The sequence below is a fragment of the Petaurus breviceps genome, unplaced genomic scaffold, assembly GCF_028583685.1.
Source record: "Petaurus breviceps papuanus isolate PSGF00001 unplaced genomic scaffold, PetGlider_PUasm1.0 138, whole genome shotgun sequence".
Lineage (NCBI taxonomy): Eukaryota > Metazoa > Chordata > Mammalia > Diprotodontia > Petauridae > Petaurus > Petaurus breviceps.
Window position 1 is genome coordinate 24,909,942 of NW_027185694.1, and position 20,537 is coordinate 24,930,478.

Genomic DNA, 20,537 nt, shown 5'->3' on the forward strand with positions numbered 1-20,537 from the left:
TCAAAACAACCCTGGGAGGTATGTGCTATTATTATCCCCATTTTACAGATGAGGAAATTGAAGCAAACAGGCTAAGCAACTTTCCCAAGGTCACACAGCTAGTGTCTGAGGCTGGATTTCAACTGAGGTCTTCTCAACTCAACATTCTATCCACTATACCATGACATGGTTGCTTAGTCATTTCAGTTGTGTCTGACCCTTCATGGTCCCATTTAGGGTTTTCTTGGCAAAGGTACCATGATATCAACTGCCTATGAAAAATCAGTTTCTACAGTTACATCTCTGAAATGTTTTCTATAATTATAACTCTGAAAAGTGCTAACTTATTTGTGACTGTGAGGGCATTTATGCTCTCCAGCCTCTTCAGTATTTGAAAGGACCTGTGATTCCATTCATGTGAGTCTTATAGAATATCTTGTAATCACAGAATCTCAGAACTGAAGGCAACCTCAGAGCCACCTTATCTATCCACATATCTAATGCTTACCTGAATAAAGGGTCCCACTTCAACATGAATGAATGAAGAAAAAAATGTGTAAAACATTGTGATAAGCACTGGGGTTGCAAATAGAAAAATAAGGTAGTCCCTGAACTTCACTTTCTAATAAGAGGTTTCAGCTACAAATCTGATTATTAGCAAGTAGTCAGTTTGACTACTGGAGGACCCCAAGTAAAGAGGTCTAAAGCAGCTCATTCCACTTCTGGCTAGCTGTAATTGTTAATAATTATTTTTACATAAAACTTAAATGTAAGTCTTTGCAACTACTACTCATTTCTCCTAGTTCTACCCTCTGAAGTCAGGTGGCACAATGCAATCCCACTTTCCCCATGACATCTGTTCTGATATTCTTAGACCCCCTATGATGTCCCATTCCCTCTCATTGTCTTCTTTCCTTCAGGCTATTGTCCTAAGTTGTTTTTTTTTTTTTAACTGGTCCTCATACAGCACTATCCTGGCTGCCCTCTTTTGGAAACTGTCTAGTTCATCACTTTTCTCTTCTAAAACGAAGTGCCCAGATCTGAACCCTGTAGTTCAGGTGTGGTCCAAGTAGAAGAGAATCCAGGGGATCTTTGATTTCGCTCATTAGAGACATTATGTCCCTATTAATGTAGTCTAAGTCTACATTAGTTTTTGGTCTGGTTTTTTTGGTTGCCACATCACCCTGCTAATTCAAACAGGGCTTACAGTCCATTAAAACTCCCAGATTTTTTTAAGTAAATGACTATCTCCTCCATCTTTTACTTGTGAAATCCAACAATTTAGAATACAATCTCCTTATCTTGGTAGAGTCTTCATGATTTCCTATGAAGAAAAAAATCAATACTAAATGGCTAAATCTAAACTTGGCTAGACTACTACTCCTTGGACAACAGGTGTACAGTTTCTAGTCAGGCTTTTAGCTTTGTGCATTCTGTTGATATAGATTTTAAGACTACAGGATCATTCTTCATACTACAATAACAGGCATCAGGAACTGGAATGAAAAATGTTTTCAACACTAAGTTGAAAATACTTTGTCTCATTCAAATGGTAATTCTTATTTACTTCTGGTTACTAAATAGTTTAACATTCATATAAATGAAAGAAAGGTTCTCACTATAGAGAGAAAATACAGTTTAGTTTAAATGCATCAGACCATATTAATAGTGAAATATAGCAATTTTCAAAGATCACAAATCTGGGGATAAAAGTGGGGAAAGGGTGCTATTTATTCCACTTACCAGATCTGTCCAACATGGACCAGCGAAAAGTAGAGAATCCAGAGCACAGCCATGAGAATCATATTTGCACAACTAGTTATTATTATGAAAGCTGAAACTCCTAGACCAAGAAGAGATATTGAATCCAAGATGAAGTCCATATATGACCAGTCCAGGAACCAGATGATTGTTGGAGAGTAACTGAAGGAATCCCAGGCAGATTTACCTTTGAAGTACTGCTGAATTTGCTTTAGGTACAGTTTGCTTGGCAGGAGTCCCTTTTCTCCAATCAACTGTTTATTTTGATTATAGGCCACCAAGAATGCCACAACTGTAAAGGAAACACAATTAAAGAAGGAATAAGAGAAATGAATTAAAACCAGCTACCTGAATCCAATGAGAATTGCTTAGGTGTATAGATGAAACCATGTTGTGTAAGTAGAAAAGAGAAAGGTTCATCTACTGGTTAAGAGTAGAGTTTTAAGAGATTCTGAAGTTATTGTAAAATCTTAGAAGAGAATAAGGCAGGAAGGAATAGCATTGTGAATAAAGTCTTCTTTCCCAAGAAGATAAACTACGGTTTTTGGCTTGCCATATTTTAACTCATCTACCATTTAGAAAATTGTATTTTGAGAGATATAAAAGAACTCCTAAAATTTTTTACTACAATGAAAACAACCCAATCAAGATCTCGCACTTTTCTTTCAAAAAAGTGAACTGATTCAGAAAAACCTGAATCCAGAACTTTGTCTCCATCATTTATCCCTTTATCATCATAAGACATTTTTATGACCTTACTATTGAAATTCAGTGGAGTTACTCTGCCAGAGATTCTTAACCTGAGGTCTATTAAACTGATTTTTTTAATATTTTGATAACTATGTCAATATAACTGGTTTCCTTTGTAATCCTGTTTGTTGCATTTCATGCAATTAAAAAAATTCTGAAAAAAAAATACCACAAACTTCACCAAGTGTCTATGACACAAAAAAAGAAATTTTGCTCTATAAGATAGTACAACTTACAATACTATTTACATCTTTATGTTTGCCTTTACTTGTGAAGATAAAATTGATAATAAATCAGAATTTTAAAATCAATTAACTATACTCTGCCTTTATTAAATCCATATCTAATAATTCCCAAACAAAAGTGGCAGATCCACAGCAGAAATCACTTTCATAACCTGGGATTTCAGGACATCTTCCCTATGTATTGTAGTATACACACTAGAATAATTTATAATCATTTATAAAGCAATTACTCTGTTCCAGGCATTGTACTAAGCACTGGAGATTTAAAAAAGGTAGGGGAGAGAGTAAGGAATAGTCCCTGCTCTCAAGGAGCTCACAGTCTAATGGAGGAGATAACATGTAAATAACTATGTAAAAACAAGATAAATACAGAATAAATTGGAGATAAGCTCAGAAGGAAAGCGCTAAGGAAGACAGGGAAATCTTGCAGAAGATGGGGCTTTCTCTAAGATGTGAAGGAAGCCATGAAGTAGAGATGAAGATGGATAGAGTTCCAGTCATGGGGGAAATAGCAAGTGAAAATGCCCAGAGTTGGGAGATGGGATGTCATGTGTGAGGAACAGCAAGGAGGTCAGTGTCACTGGATCAAAGAGTGTGTAGCAGGAAATGCAAAAAGACTGGAAAAGTAGAAAGAGGCCAGGTTATGAAGGACTTCAAAAGTCAAAGTATTTTCTATTTGATCCTGCACACCACAGGAAGTCACTGTAAACAGAGAAGTGATGTGGTCAGACCTGTATTTTTGGAAGATCATCTTGACAGCTGAGCGGAGGATGAACTAGAGTAGGGAGACACCAACCAGCAGGCTGCTGCAATGGTGCCTGCATGAGGTGAAAAGGGCCCGCACCAAAGTGGCTGAAGTGTCAGAGAAGGGTGATTATGAAAGAGATGTTATGAAGGTAGAAATGACAGGGCTTGGAAACTAACTGAATATAGAGAGCAAGAGAGTAAGGAATGAAATAGGACACCTAGACTGAGGAGTCTGGGTAAGTGGGAGGGTAGTGGTACTCTCAGCAATAATAGGGAATTTAGGAAGAAGAAAGGGTTTGAGAAGAAAGATAATGAGTTCCATTTTAAATGTTGGGTTGGGGAAGTTGATGAGTTTAAGATAGCCAAAAGGCACTATTTTCTACCTAAAACACAAACTATTGTTAGCAGCTCAATGTAAAGGAAAGATCAATGAACTTGTAATCAAAAGACAGGGGTTTGAATTAATAGTATCATAAGATTCAAAGCTAAAAAGGATCTAAAAGACTATCTATTCCAATCCCCTCCTGTTACAAAGGAGGAAACCAAGACCCAGAGAACCTGTCACTTCCCAAGCCCACACATACAATAAGTAGCTGAGCTGGGATGTTCAAGGAACCAGTAATCCCACAATAAAGACCCCAAAGGGAGCTCTCTTTCATCTAAGGAACTGCCCATCCTACACAGCACCCTTGCCACATCTGTTGAAAAGCACTTGGTTGGTGCTTGGTACCCAGTATGTGCCTTAAAAATGTTTATTGATTGATTGATTGATTGATTGATTAGGTTTGTGACTGGGTCTTTTGAAGAGCAGATCCCACTGGCCTTTGAGAGACCAGTACCTACTCCCAATTCTTCTAGAACCTGGGCAAAGAAATAAAGGTTGTCTCAGGCAATGGCGGTGCTGCTCTACCTGGGGTTACTGATGAAGCTGCTACAATTATCTATATGGAACACCCCTGCTGTGCAATAAACTGAATAACCAACCAATCCCTGCTAATCGTATAGTTGTTCTAATTGTGTATAGCCTCTATTAGACCCTCCATGTGAATTAAACACCTCCCCTGGCCCTTCTATCAATAAAAATGGTTCATATTAGTTAGACTATACCTAGATATCAACCCATTAGTCAATACTTTGGAGGTTCTGACCTAATTGTTGGTTCTCAATCTAACTATTCTGTATCTAGCCTAGAGTTCTCTACCTTGGAGTAAAGTGTATTAGAGTAAGGTGTCTCCACAATATGCTATTATTACTGCAGGTATTCCAAAACTTGACCAAAAATTAAAAAAGGAAAGAAAAGAAAAAAGCATGTATATGAAACAAAATCTGCTTTCTTGCAACCAGTTGGTTCTAATTCTGTCAGTCAGTCAATAAGCATTTATTAAACTACAAGGGGATAATAACAGCACCTATCTCATAGAGTCTTTTTGAGGGTTGAATAAGATTGTATTGTAAGGCTGTTTGTAAAGCACTAAGCACCGTACCTGGCACATAGTAGGTGCTTAACAAATGTTTGCTCCCTTCTTCTTACTATGTGCCAGACACTGTTGGGGATACAAAGAAAGGTTAAAAAAAAAAAAGTCACTTTGCTCAAGGAGCTCACATTCTAATGTGGGAAGTGACACAAAAACAATTATGTACAAATAAGATATATAAAGTATAAATTGGAGATAATGACAGAAGAAAGGAAGGCAATTTAAAGGGTGTCAGGAAAGGCTTTTTGTTGAAGAATTTTGCAGCTGACTCTGATACCTGCTAGCTTGTGATTGTATGTAAACTACTTCATTTTGTTAATCCTCAGTATTTTATCCATAAAATGATAATAATACTTGGACTTTATAAACTATAAAATATAACATAAATGTAAGCTATCATATAAAACTTATTCTTCCCAAGTTTTCACTAACATCCTTACCTAGTAGTACTTTGTATGAAAGTAATCATAACAATTTAGAATTACATTTTTGACGGTGATACTAAAACCTCTAGAGACCAAAATCTAGCTTTTAATTAGCTTCATAAAAATATCTATTCCTAAGAACAAAGAAAAATAAAACAGCTTCCAGAGTCCTTTCTTAGATTCTAATTTTCATCATTATTTATTTCATCTCTGATTCAAATATTACAACCTTCATGTTCATGTGTATAAATTCACAATATGTAATAACATTTCTCATTGCAAAGAGTAGTATAAGGGAAACAGTTCCTTTTTTTTTAAGGAGGATCATATCCCAAATGAACAAATCCCAGTAAAAAGGGCAGATTCCTACCGTGAGCCAACTTTTAGGAGCTATGGAGAGTTCATATTAAAAATGGTGACAGGACCTGAGTTTAAATCTTACTTCAGACACTAACCGTGTGATCTTGAGCAAGTCACTTAACCCCAATAGCCCTGCCTTCCCCCCTCCAAAAAGCAAAAAACAAACAAAAAAAAATAGTGACCTGGTTCAATAGAGCAAGTTTTTTTTGTCGTTGTTGTTGTTGTTTGGGGGGGGGGGGGGGGGGGGAAGGCAGGGGTTGCTTATTTGTTTTGCCAGTATTGTTGAAAAGACTTCTGCAATAAAAGCAAGTCATTCTGTTAGTGGCTCTAACCTACAAAGGTCTTCAGGGTCATCCACCTATAAAAGCATGTTTAAAACAGAAGAACTTAAAATGCATTTGGTCTTCAAAATTGAGATTTTAACAAGTCACTGATGTTTTCTACTTTAGAAAATTACTGAACAAGCTAAAAATAGGCACCAAAAGTTCTTAAAGACATTACAACCCTTAATTAATTATATGTCACAAGATTAGAATTTGATGTGCCATAGAGAAAAAAATTGGTTCTCTCCTAGGTTCTCTCACTTTTTTCAAAATCCCTGTTAGGTCATAGTTATACGTTAAAGCTATGAGGGACCTTGGTGATCATCTAGCCCAATCCCCTATCGTGCAACAGCAAAACTAAGGACCAAAGCAGTAAATGATCTGTCCAAAGTCATCAGGTTTTCAGCTTACAATAAGTCTCAATATCTCTTCAGTAGCAATATTTGCATTAATTTTCTAACCTATGAACAAGAGTATTATCATAAATAATAAACCAATGATTGTGTAATAGACTAAATCATCAAATTAATGGTAATTCACACCAGTTTGTGGAGACATAAAGTGACGTCTCTAAACCTAAATATCTACTGCCTAATCCAACTATGTTTTTATTATACACTCTGCTAATCCTTCAGCAACATTTATCAAGCAACAACTAAAGACAAAATATTGTTCTTAACAGTACTGAGGATAAAAAGAGTACAACTCAGCTTCTCCCCTCTTCGACCTTATGGTATAGGACAGATAAGACACAAGTAACTAGGACAGAAGGTCTAATATGAAGTCTCTATATTTGGTGCATAAAATGGTTTGCTTAATTTGTTTCCAGGGAGGGAGAGGTTAAAACCAGATGGAGGAAACAGGAAAACTTTAGAAGAAATTGCATATTAACAATACTCCAAAGAACCAACGCGAATTGTGTGGGAAAAACTGGGAGAGGAGGACATTCTAAGAAGAAGGAATGACAGACGCCAATGCAAAGAGACAAGAAATAATAGGGCATGTTCTAGGAATACTAAGAAGTTTAGGAGCAAGACACTGAATACCTATTCCAAATCATTTGTGATTCCTGCCATAGGTCATCAGGAGTCTCCAAAGGTCATCAACCTTAGCAACCCCAGCTCTAATTAGTAACAGCTACACAGCTGAATTTTCCACTTAAGATCCAACTCTATTTTACATTGTTCTACATAACACAATACCTAATGTAAAATTTTATAAAGCAACAACTTTATTGGAAAAGCAAAACTTGTGAATTGTGCAAACTATATTTGGAGTTATATATAAACTTTGATACACTAACCTCTATAAACTGTGTGAAAATAACACTGCTTTTTACTTGAAGGAAAAAAAAATTGACCACAAAATGACCCAAATTAAAAAGACCCAAAATGTCCTTATTATTTCAAAGAGTTATATTAACTCTAAGAAGTTTTATACTCAGAAGCTAAGAATGTAATTCATGGAAATGCACAAAATATTCTTTACATTTTTAAATATACCTGAGTGATAAAAGTAAGTTTAAGTGTAAGAAGTAAGAAGTAAAATGAGAAATTTGACAACTTGAAGTAAAATCTGAGAATATGAAAACTGATGAAATTTCAATTTGGAGAATGAAAAGGTTATTTCTCCCTTCACTACGCAATGTGATAAAAATGGCTGTAAATGAACATGAATAAATGAACATTTCAAATAATGATAATCACTGAGAATACAAACAAGTTACCCTGTAAATAACCATTATATACCTCTACCTTTCTATTAAATATAGTCCAGAAAGAAGTGATAATGGATTTACTGTAAAAATATGTAAAGGGATTCAACATATTCCATAAGTATTTCCTTTTTTTAATTAAACATGGAAAATGTAATTGAACTGGATTTAATTTTTCCTCCTTTCGGATAAAGGCCATAATACTAAGAGAGGACCAACTCAGAATTGCTGTTCTCTCTAGCGGCTTTTGTTTAGCCTAGTTAACATTCTACACTATGACAAAGAAACCTTACAAATAATAAAAAATGTTTAGAAAGGTACGTATTGTAGCAGTACTGAAATGGTACAGCTACTCTCTCTCCCTTGTTCTTTTTTTTATAAACTAAAAGCATTTTACAGAAAAGCTTGTAAAACCAAGCAGACCATTTCATTAGAACAAGGGTGGACTGGAAGAGAGGAAAAGAACAAATTTCCCATAAAGTTTAAGAACCAATGGACACTCAAAAATAACATAAAATGAAGCAACATTTTATGTATCCTTTGGTACCATTTTTCTCCTCCAACTCTCCAAAAAGCAACTAAGAGGTTAGCAAATATGCATGTAAACTGAGATAAGTAGACTTTGCAACTTCAATCATCTTGTACTTTGGTTTTGTTTTAAAAAGAAGCCTGAGCTAAAAAAGCACTGGTAAGGCATAATTTACCTTAATTAACAGGGCAATAAGCTATACAATTTTCAAAAAGTGCTAATCAAATTTCCCTCAAAATGCTACACAATCTATGACTGCTAATCAGTTTAGAAAAATCTAAATCAACCCCTGTGACATATACAATGTAAACAAGGGAAGAGAGAATTGGAAAAAAATATGCACTGTGGAAATTGCATAAAGTATACACTAGCCATATAATACTGCACAGGGCATAGCAATTTAGAAGAAGAAAAGACATTATTATAAACTGGCATATAGAGTAAAGCCATGAATCACAGCATTTGGGCCAAAAAACAAAACAGAAAAATAGCAATACTTTCAAAGGACAATTTTTAAAAAGCAGTTTTATCACTGGAACACTAAGCTAACAATCTTGGAACCAATAAGAAAAGTAATTTTTCTTACATGTTAAAAACTGCCTTTTACCCTGAGAAGTACTCCAAGTTCTTTCTTAAATTTTCTGTGTAGTCCTCAAAAAGTGGTCACAAATACTGAGTCATATCCTTGATTTCTGATGGTAGAAAGAAGATCTCTAAGTTATACTAACTCGGCATATCTTCCATCCTCTTCTTTGTTTAGAGAGCAAAATACATTATCGCCGGGATAACTAAAAGGGAGCATCATATCTGAGATTCTGCAAAATTTCACACTCTTCTACATATTTCTAGAACTACATTCAAAAACTTATTTATTAAAATTAATAACTTACAGTTGCATAATTCTTTATGGTTTGTAAAGAAGGAAGGGAAGGGAAGAAGGAGGAAAGAAAAAAAGGAAGGAGAGAAGAGAAACAAGTGTTTATTCAGGGTTTAGTATATGTTGAGCGAAAATTGAACACTTAACAAATATCTCATTATCTCACAACAGCCCTGGGAGGTTGAGGAAAATGAGACAGAGAGAAGTTAAGTGACTTGTCCGTGGTCACAAAGTTTGCAAGTGTCTAAGACTAGATTTGAGTTCAAGTCTTCCTGAATTCAGATCCAGTGCTCTCTCCACTGTGCCACCTAATTGTCTAAGAGAACTAGATAATGTCATTAGAGGACAGTCAGAAGAAACTAAGCTAATAGTTGACACAGAGTACAGAAGAACCAGGGTAGGGGTTGGGGGTGGAAGGTGGGGATAATAGCTTTCCTTCAAGGATAGGAAGGGCAGTCATACAGAAGAAAAAGTGTAGACGTGTTCTGATTTGCCCTAAAGGGAAGGATGAGAAACAGCAGGTGAAAGCTGCAGAGAAATAGATTTAGATTTGATGTTAAAAACAGACCAAAAAAAAAGTAACTTTCTAACAATTAAAAGTGTCCAGAAGCAGAATGGGCTGTCTCACTTGAAGTATGTCAGGAATGAAGATGACTACTTATTGGCAATATTGTAGAGAGAATGCTTGTTCAACTAAGTGCTTAACTAGATGGACTCTGAGATGGTTTTGGAATCCCAGCTCTAAGATTCTGTAGTTATAAAACATCTTACATAAAAATAACAGCTCACATTTGTAGAGTTCTTTGAGATTTATAAAGTACTTTCTTCACAAAATGAATGCAAAGTGCATAATTCACTCACATCACTTATAAGTAACAGAGTTGGGACCAGAAACCAGGAGTTCTGACTCCAAGTCCAGAATTCTTACCATTATATCAAGCCATTTCTTTAGACAAATATTCAAAGGCAGAACTTTTAATGAGACATTCAGTGGGCCAGTTTACTCAAATTAAGAAGTCTCTCCTGTCTGACAAGGTATATATACACATGAATACACATATACATATACATATATTCTATGTTATCATATAGGATATGTAATCACATGTGTTACTATAATTTCACATGTAATATATTATATATAAAATATCTATATGTATACATTATGAATGTGTATATATTCATAATATAATTTAATACCTAATGCATTTATAATACATAAATGTGTATACCTGCATATGTATATACATATATATCAGATTTTGCAGGAAACTTCTGATAAGCAGAAAATATCCTAGTCACATTTTATTTTATATCCTAGTCACATTTTAAATTACACATAATACATAAATTTAAATTATGCCATTTGGAAATCTTTTCAAATTAACTCGTTTATAATATAATATACATTATAATTGTTTAAACATAAGTATGTATGTATATATTTGAAATAAATATGCTATATGTGTGCGTTAATATATAGTTCACTCATCCCAGCTCCCAGACCTAGAAGTCCTCTTGCTCTATGAGCAGCACCAACAAATGTGTTCCAATCAATATTCCCAAGTAGCCAAATATGGTGAGCAACTATAGACATAATGTTCTCCGTCTTACTTGTAAACAAGATGACACTAGAAGATCAAGAAAGAATTGATGAGTATCTCACTTGAGCAATATGGCTTTTCCAGAACACTAGAAGAATATGCATTGTTAAAAAACCTCTCCAATACTAAGATCATTCCATCCTATCACATGCCCAGCAGTCTTTCATTTTATAAGCCTCTTTTCTTTCTCATTTCTTTTTTAAAGAATCAAACAAACCATGCTAAAAAGTAGCTAAACATTAAACTCAGTGACATGTCAATGTTTTATTTAAGTAATGAAATAGGCAAGAAGAGCTATGTTACAAGAGCAACACTGACTGTAAAACATGTAAAGTTCTAAAGATTGAAAGTAGTAAATATTTCCTTTGCACACTGACAATGCAAACAAGAGAAAAGCAACATGGAAGAATATAATGAAAGTATCTGGAACAACAGAAACTCAAAAGCATTGACTGAATGATTAATATCAACATCCTGCTGCAAAAGACCATTCATCCCATGACCAAAGCCTTCTTTTTAATGACATCATTAAGTTAGACACTCCCAAATATATAGAAAAGCAAACAAAATTATAAGGCATAGAAAAATTATTCATATAGTAGATGCTGCCTTCAAGAAACAGGCAAAAATACATTTAATAAAACAGTGACAGTTACAGTAAAATTTGATGAGCTAGAGTGGTAATGAGTTATTTTTAAAAGCTCTAAAAAGCAATTAAGAACTAAGGAGTTTAACAAAATCAGAAGCAGAGAAGCAACTGCAGAACTACATGAAGATTCTAAAAGGTATTTCTTTTCACAGACATGTGTGTATGTGTGTATAGTCTCTGAGAACTTAGGTACATCATTCAATGGGTAATAGAAATATAAGAAGAGAAGCATAAATAGGCTGCTGCTCCATACAATGAAATGGGCACCCACAAAGGCTTTAAAATACCACCAAAGAGAAGTATGATCAGAAAAGAGCACAGGCTGATCATGCAACATAACCTAAACATAAGCAGACTGACAGACCAAGTACTGCACTGGTGCCTATCTAAAGTTATGAGATACAAAGGATTAAACAGCACAGGTTTGGAAGCTTTCCTCTTGAGAATGTATGAAAGATCATAGGATCCTAACATAAGCTGGAAGGGATTTCAGAGGCCATCTAGTTCAAGAACCTCATTTTACAAATGAGTAAAGTAGGCCCAGAATGTGCCTTACTTGCACAAGATATATATACAAGAATCATAAAAGGATGAGGTATGAATGGTTTGCAATCTATGTGGTTAGAGAGATTCCCCATGTAGATATCACATTTCTATATAAATACTGACAAAAGTATCTCTACTTACAAGTACAGATGAAGGAAGGTAAAGCAAAAATTTTCTTAAAATTTGCAAGAGGAGCTTTTTGCTCATCTAACTAATAAGACAGCAGTATAGACACTTTAGCTAGAGACCATTAGCTCTCAAAAACTCACAAAAAGGTAATTTTGCACCAGATGTGGAACAAGTATAGATGTATCCACTACCCCAAAAAATATGACTTAAGGTTTTAAAAAATTATGAATTAACTCAGAACCCCCTCTTCCCAAGAATCACCATAATCCCAGAAAGGGCCTACAAACTTACCATGAAGGCTTATACCTAGAGTCCCCCCACCCTGAGAATTGGCCAACATACCTCACTGCCTATACAATACACCTCCCATCCAGAAAAAGGAGCAGATAATGATTCTACCCAGTACCATCAATGCCTGGGAGGAGGGGATAAATCCCAATTTGATTTAAAAAAATAAAAAAAACAACTCCTGGGAATACTGAATAAAAATCTGGCATAAATTAGGCTTAAACCAACACCTTACAGGTGTGAGGAACCTGCGGTCTCAAGGCCATATGTGACCCTCTAGGTCTTTGGGTGTGGCCTGTTGAGTCCAAGTTTTACAGAACAAATCCTTTTATTAAGGGGATTTGTTCTGTGAAGTTTGGATTCAGTCAAAGGGTTGCATTTGAAAACCTAGAGGGCCATATGTGGCCTTGAGGCTGCAAGTTCCCCACCCTTGAGAGGCTTATACCATATTCCACAATAAATTAATATGTGATTTAATATTAAAGATAACACCATAAAATTAGAAAAGAAGCAGATCATATACCTTTATTAACCAAAAAAAGAATAGAGTCAATTACAAACAATAAACATTTTGGTTATATAAAATTGAAAAGCTTCTGCACAAACAAAATTAGTGCATCTAAGATTAAAATGGCAATAGTCAAATGGGGGAAAGGGATCAAATTTCTCAACTAAATGTTTGGTATCTGAGATATATAGGCAACTAACTTGTATATATGCATGAATTATATATGTATATGTGCATACATGTATGACCAAAAGTCATTCCTCGATAGATAAGAGGTCAAAAGATTCAGTTTTCAAAAGAACTGCAAACTATTAACAAAAATATGAAAGAATGCTCTAAATTACGAGTAATAAGAGGAAAACAAATAAAATAAACCAAAAGTTTTACTTCCTACTCAGCAAATTGACTAAGATGACAAAATATGGAAATAATCAATGCAGGAGGGGTTGTCGGAAGATAGGTACATTAGGGTATGGAACTACGAATCAATACAAACATTTCAGAAAGTAATTCAGAATAATATGAATAAAGTGAGTAAGATGCCCATACCCTTTGATCACTGGAGAAAGAAATGGCAAACCACTCTAGCATATTTGCCAAGAAAACCCCATGGAAAATACTAAAATGGTAAAAGAGATGACATCAGAAGATGAGTCCCTCAGGTCGAAAGGTGTCCAATACATTACTGGGGAAGAGTGAAGGACAATTCCATGTACTATTCCAGTACCAATGAAGCACCAGGGCTAAAGCCAAAAGGAAGCTCAGTTGCAGGTATCCCTGGAGTCAAAAAGAAAGTCTGATGATGTAAAAACCAATATTTCATAGGAACCTGGAATGTGAGATCTATGAACCAAGGTAAGCTAGATGTGGCCAAACAGGAGATGGAAAAATTTAACATCAACATCTTGGGTGTAGGTGAACTTAAATGGACAAGAATGGAAGAATTTAATTCAGGTGATCACTACATATACTAATGTGGGCAAGAATCCCTTAGAAGAAATGGAGCAGGCTTCATAGCCAATAAAAAGATGAGAAAAGCAGTAATGGGGTAAAATCTCAAAAATAATAATATCTATTTGAATGTAAGGCAAACAGTTCAACATCACAGTAACAGAAGTCTATGCTCCAATCACTGATGCCAAAGAGTCCAAAGTTGATCAGTTCTATGAAGACTTACAACATCTTCTAGAAATGAAATACACATACACACACACACACTCACAAGATGTCACATTTATCACATGGGATTGGGATGCTAAAGTAGGAAATCAAAAGATAATTGGAATAATATGCAAGTTTAGACTTGGAGTACAAATGAAACAGGGAAGAGACTAATAGAGTTTTGTCAAGACAACTCCCTAATTGTAGCAAACACTCTTTTTCTACAATCCAAAAGGTAACTCTACACGTGGACATCATCAGATGGTCAATATCAAAATCATATTAATAATATACTTTGTAAGCAAAGGTGGGGAAGCCCTATACAGTCAGTTAAAACAAAACTTGGATCTGGCTCAGATCATGAACTTCTTATTGCAAAATTCAGAATTACACTGAAAAAAGTAGGGAAAATCATCAGGTGACACATCAGATCATTTATGACCTAAATAACATCCCTTATGAATATGAAGTGGAGGTGATGAATAGAGTTAAGGGATTAGATCTGGTAGACAGAGTATCTGAAGAACTATGGACAAAGGTTTACAATATTGTACAAGAGGCAACAACAAAGAAAAAATCCAAAGAAAAAGGGCAAGAAAGCAAAATGAATGTATGATGAGGCTTTACAAATAGCTGAGAAAAGAAGGAAAACAAAAGGTAAAGGAAAAAGGGAAAGCTATGCTCAATTGAATGCAGAATTCCAGAGAATAGCAAGGAGAGATAGGGTTTTCTTAAATGAACAATGCAAAGAAAGGAGAGAACAACTGAATAGGAAAGAAGAGATCTCTTCAAGAAAATTAGAGACACCAAGAAAACATTTCATGCAAAAATGAGCATGATGAAAAACAAAAATGGTAGGGCCTTAAAAGAAGCAGAAAAGAACAAAACAGATTAAGAAGTGGCAAGAATACACAAAAGAACTATATAGGAAAGACCTTAACATCAATGATAACCACAACGGTGTGGTTACTGATCTAGAGCTAGATATCCTGGAGAATGAAGTCAAGTGGGCAATGATAAGGCTAGTGGAGTTGATGGAATTCTAGCTGAGTCCTTTCAAATCCTAAAAGATGATGCTCTTAGTGTTGAACTCAATATGCCAGCAAATTTGGCAAACTCAACACTGGCCACTAGATTGGAAAAGATCAGTTTATGATCTAGTCCTAAAGAAGAGCAATGCCAATGAATGTTCAAATTCTCCAACAATTGTACTCATTTCACATGTCAGCAAGGTTATACTTAAGATCCTGCAAGCTAGGCTTAAGCAACATGTGAACCAAGAATTGTCAGAAAAGCAAGCTAGTTTTTGAAGCAAAGGAAATAGAGACCAAATTTTCATCATTTGCTGAATTACGGAGAAAGCAAGGGAGTTCCAGAAAAACGTCTACTTCTGTTTGATTGACTATACTAAGTCCTTTGACTGTATGGATCACAACAAAATATGGCAAGTCCTCAAAGAGATAGGAGTACCAGATCTTCTTACTTGTGTCCTGAAGAACCTATATTCAGGCCAAGAAGCAACAGGTAGAACTGAACATGGAACAAACTGGTTTAAGATTAGAAAAAGAGGGGGAAGCTAGATGGCACAGTGAATAGAATGAACACCAGCCCTGCAGTCAGGAGGACCTGAGTTCAAATCCGGCCTCAGACACTTAACACTTACTAGCTGTGTGACCTTGATCAAGTCACTTTACAGCAAAGCTGTAAATTCACCTCATTTAACTTACATGCAGAGTACATTATGCAAAATGCCAGGCTGGATGAACCACAAGCCATTATTAAAGTTGCTGGGAGAAATATTAACAATCTCAGATATCCAAGTGATACTATTCTGATGGCAGAAAATGAAGAGGAATTAAGTCTCTTGATGAGGGCGAAAGAGGAGAGTGTAAAAACCCACTTGAAACTTAACATCAAAAGAAATTTATTTTGGCAACTGGTCACATCACTTCCTGGAAAATAAGGAGAAGAAATGGAAGCAGTGTCAGATTTGATATTATTGGGCTCAAAGATCACTGTAGATGGTGACTGCAGCAATGAAATTAAAAGATGTTTGCTCCTTGGAAGCAAAGCTTTGGCAAATCTAGACAACATACTAAAAAGCAGAGGCATCACCTTGTTGACAAAGGTCCATAAAGTTAAAGCTATGGCTTTTCCCATAGCAATATATGGCTGTGAGAGTTGTACTATACAGAAGACTGAGCACCACAGAATCAATGCTTTTGAATTATGGTGCTGGAGAAGACTTTTGAGAGTCCCTTGGACATCAAGAAAATCAAATCAGTCAATACTTAAAAGAAATTAATTTGGGCTATTCACTGGAAGGTCAAATACTGATGATGAAGAGAAAATACTTTGGCCACATAATAAGAAGGGGGGACTCACTAAAAGTGAAAAAAAAATTTTCCCTAAAGCTGGGAAAATTGAAGGTGAAAGAAAAAGGAGATGATAGAAGATGAGATAGTGTCACAGAAACAATGAACATGAACTTGACAGACTTTGAGAGATTCTGGAGGATAAAAGGGTCTGGTTTGCTATGGTCCATGAGGTCATGAAGAGTCGGATAGTTAAACAACTAAACAACAATAACATTTAGACCCAAAGATTGTAACAAGTATACACCCCAAGAAGGTCACTGACAAGAATCAAGGGTCAATATATACCATAATATTTGTAGCAGCACTTTTTTCTGATAGCAAATAACTAGAAACAAAATATATGCTCATCAATTGAGGAATAACTAAATAAAATGCAGTACATAAACATAATGGGACACTGCTATGCTATAATGAACAATGAATATAATGAATACAGAGAAGCATGGAAATATTTGTATGAACTGATTCAGAATGAAGTAAGTAGAGTCAAGAAAACAACATATACAAAGAGTACCACAATATAAATAGGAAAGAACTGTACAAAATAACTAAGAGTGAATCTGCAAAATTACAAAGTACAAGTATGATTCAAAGAAGAGATATGAAAAGACATGTTCCCTCATTCATCTGCAGAGTTGAGACATCCAATGGCATTGAATGTTACATGTATTTTCAGATTTTTAAAAATAATTCATTGGTCTTTGCTAATTTGTTTCTTCTTCATCTTTTTATTATATTTTAAAATACTCTTTGTCACATAGGATGATTCTTTGAGAGGAAGAAGAGAGAAAGATAGAGAAAATTAAGTGATATAAAAATGAAGGACAGCAATAAAAATTTGTTTTAAAAATATTACAAGAAAAACAGAAAAGAACCAATTACTGATTAAACACAGAATACAAAAAGATGGAACAAGAAATTCCAGGAATATTTACAGAATAAATGAAATGTGTAAGATATTAAACTACGAATGAATGTGCTATAATTTATAGCTTTTGGTGGAAATTTTTTTAAAATTTAGATTTAAAAAAATTTTATCTGGGCAGCTAGGTGGCACAGTGAATAGACCACTGGCCCTGGAGTCAGGAGGACCTGAGTTCAAATCCAGCCTCAGACACTTGACACAAAAAACTAGCCATGTGACTTTGGTTGGGCAAGTCACGTAACCCCAATTGCCCTCCAAAATGAAAAAAAAAATTATCCACAGTTAAAGAGTTTCTGCAAAGAACTAAGAGAGATTAACAATTCTGTAATACAAAAATAATGAAATGGGGGATATTTTAGTAGAAGAAAAAGACAATAATGGTGAACAAGAGAACTTTATAAACCAAGGTCACTGAACTTGAAGACATAATGCACAAAGACAACTTAAGGATTGTAGCCTCCCAGAAGAAAATTATAACTAAAAAACCCACGAAACTTGAATTCCATGATGAAATTAGTAGGAGAAGGAAACTGCCCAGAACTTCTGAATATAAAAAACAAAGTACTAATAGAAAGAATTCACAGAATAAATTCCATTAATCACAGCTGGGAATGGAATAATATATATTCTAAAAAGAAAATCAGAAAATTCATTAAAAAATGTAAACACAAGAAAGGTAAATAAGTACAATTACCAAGGAAATAATACATGATATAATAAATTACCCCATATTAGAGAGTTTGGTTTTTTTGTTTTTGTTTTTAGAACAAAGACAAGAGGAATTATCTAGCAAGCAGAAAGCACACAGAGAGGTAGAGATGTAAGTAGAAATTAAATTGACAAGATAAGTGACATGGTCTAAAACACACAATCATCCCAAGGTGAAATAATGTATTTTGTGAGGGGGAATTCCAGAGTTGGAAGGCTCAAAAATGGGCAGAGGAGAGGTTTAGATAGAGGGGAATAGGTGATATACTTTTATCAAGTTGGTCAGCGAACAGTGAAAAAATAACTCCTATAACAAGTCTGAAGAACTGATTTCTCTCAGCAGGAAATTAGACTGCATGAGAATGAGAGATATGGCAAAAGAGAAGGATTGCAGCTGGAGTAAAAATAAGGGAAGAGAGCCCTAGTTCAGGGTTAAAGGGTCACAATGAAAAACATTTCCCCAAGAAAAGAAGTATATACCAACAAAATGAAATGGGGACTTCATGATGTGTTTACTGGGGGTGGAGAGGAGGTTGGTGCACTGGGACACAACACTATCTTAGCCTAAAAGGAGGGATACGCAATCTACTAGACCCAGCTACAACTGAGAAATGTAAATGGGAAACAGATACAGAAATGAGATGGTATAGTCAATGGGAAACAATCAGAAGGGAGGGCAGATGGTAAAATTTGTACCATAAAATTTCAGATATAGGAAACATTTTTATTTTTATTTTTTATTCCAAATTTAAGCAACAACTAAAAAGAAAATTTTCTTATACAAATGGGGGGAGGGGAGGAAGGATTATCCATAAAACCATGAATCTCTATTATGTACAGCTTTTTTTTCCACTTAAGTATATAATAAATTCAACATGTAATTTCCAAAGTTGTCCTGTTTGCCTGTCTTCTTCTGATCTTCCTTCTGTTCTCTTCTATGTTTATCAATAAACAAGGAAATTATATTCCTTTCTATGTGTTTTAAAATATTTCAATAACCCTCTTTCATTTTTTTTTCTTTTTAGCAATACTCTTGTCAGTCACTCTCTCCCTCCAAGTTACCATACCACCCTTCAATGGGAGAAAAAAAAAAAAGCAAGATAACAAAAGCAAAAGCCCTTATAGCAGATATGCACAGTCAAGCAAAAAATTTGATATACTAGTCAGCACCCAGGTTAATTTCTGCTATGGGGCACTGCTTCTGTACACATTACTTCCCCCACGACTTGATACTTCCAAAAGTGAAGCACAACAAAAAAAAAAGGAATAAAAAGGCAACATCTTTAAAAGCAATATTACAGAAACTGATTCAAAAAGGAAGCTCAAACCCAATACTTTAAAAAGTTTTAACCCATGAGAAACACAAAGTGATTAAAGAAACAATAAGGATATAGACCACAAGAATAAACTTTCAGAATACACCAGAAAGGAAAAGAATTAATGAAGAGAACGTTGCAAAGAAAAACTTCTTAGAAAAAGGCACAGAAAAAACTGAAATATAATTAGTTGGCCAGGAAGAAAGAAGGGAGAATCAACCACTTACTAAGGAGGAGAAAGTAGGGAAAATAGGAAAAGAAATCCCTAAATAAACAGATAAGGGAATTAATAATATAAATAAAATCCCAAAAGTAGGGAAAGGGTTGACAAATGAAAGTGGAGAGTAAGGACAGGGGAAGAAAAGCTATGATAATAAGGTTGCATCAAAGTAATTTAAACAAATCTAATTATCAGGAATGAGTTTGGTCTGAAAAGAGGAAAGGAATTAAATAATATCTTTAAAAAATAATAAAGGAGGCCAAATGGAGGGACTCCAGATCACCAGCAGCTGTGGTGGTTTCCAGATTTATCAACACATAGATGCGAAGGACAAAGTGAGAGGTCAGTGCAGTATGGCTTTGGGACCCAGTAGTTGGGAGTGCCTCAGCTTTTGCCCCCGGGGCAAGAAGCCCCTGAGAGATGCAGTTCAGCCCCCGCTGCCACGTGGCAGCTTCAGCTCCTGGCCTGCAGACTGTAGGGGGACCAAGCCACCAGTCTGAGGGGTAATTGCTCTTGCTTTAACCTGCTTGGATCTGGATTGCAGTCTATGGTGGAGGTCCTGGGGTTCATGACCAGCTTGCCAGAGCACATGGAGGTCTCAGAGAGGGCACCCAACTAATACCTCCAGCAGCTGAGAAAACCCCAGCATTTAGGACAGAAGCTCCCCTGTCTGGTAGCAGAGTCCTACTGTGACAAAAAGCCCAAAAGTCAAGTAATTGAGTGGCAACATGCCCAGGCAAAGGAAACAAAGCAAACAGAAGATTCCAACATTAGACTCCTATTTTGGGGACAAAAAGGAGCAAAGCATGGAACAGGAGGAAGACAGTGAAGTCAGAACTCCTGCACCAAAAACATCAAAGGAAAATACAAGCTGGTTACAGGCCATAGAGGACCTTAAGAAGCAAATAAGAGAAGTGGGG

General features: G+C 35.4%; 1 protein-coding gene across 3 annotated transcripts in view; it reads right to left on the bottom strand.

Annotated features, from left to right (window-relative positions):
• LOC138177415 (lipase maturation factor 1-like) overlaps positions 1 to 20,537 on the bottom strand; it is a 618,163-nt gene that overhangs the window by 189,452 nt on the left and 408,174 nt on the right. For all 3 annotated transcript variants that reach the window (XR_011172496.1, XM_069108612.1, XM_069108603.1), the window contains one exon: positions 1,723 to 2,032. Coding sequence is in view for 2 of the 3 variants with exons in the window: in XM_069108612.1 (XP_068964713.1) it covers positions 1,723 to 2,032 (310 nt within the window). In the remaining variant the exon portion in view is untranslated. The remainder of the gene's footprint in view (positions 1 to 1,722; positions 2,033 to 20,537) is intronic.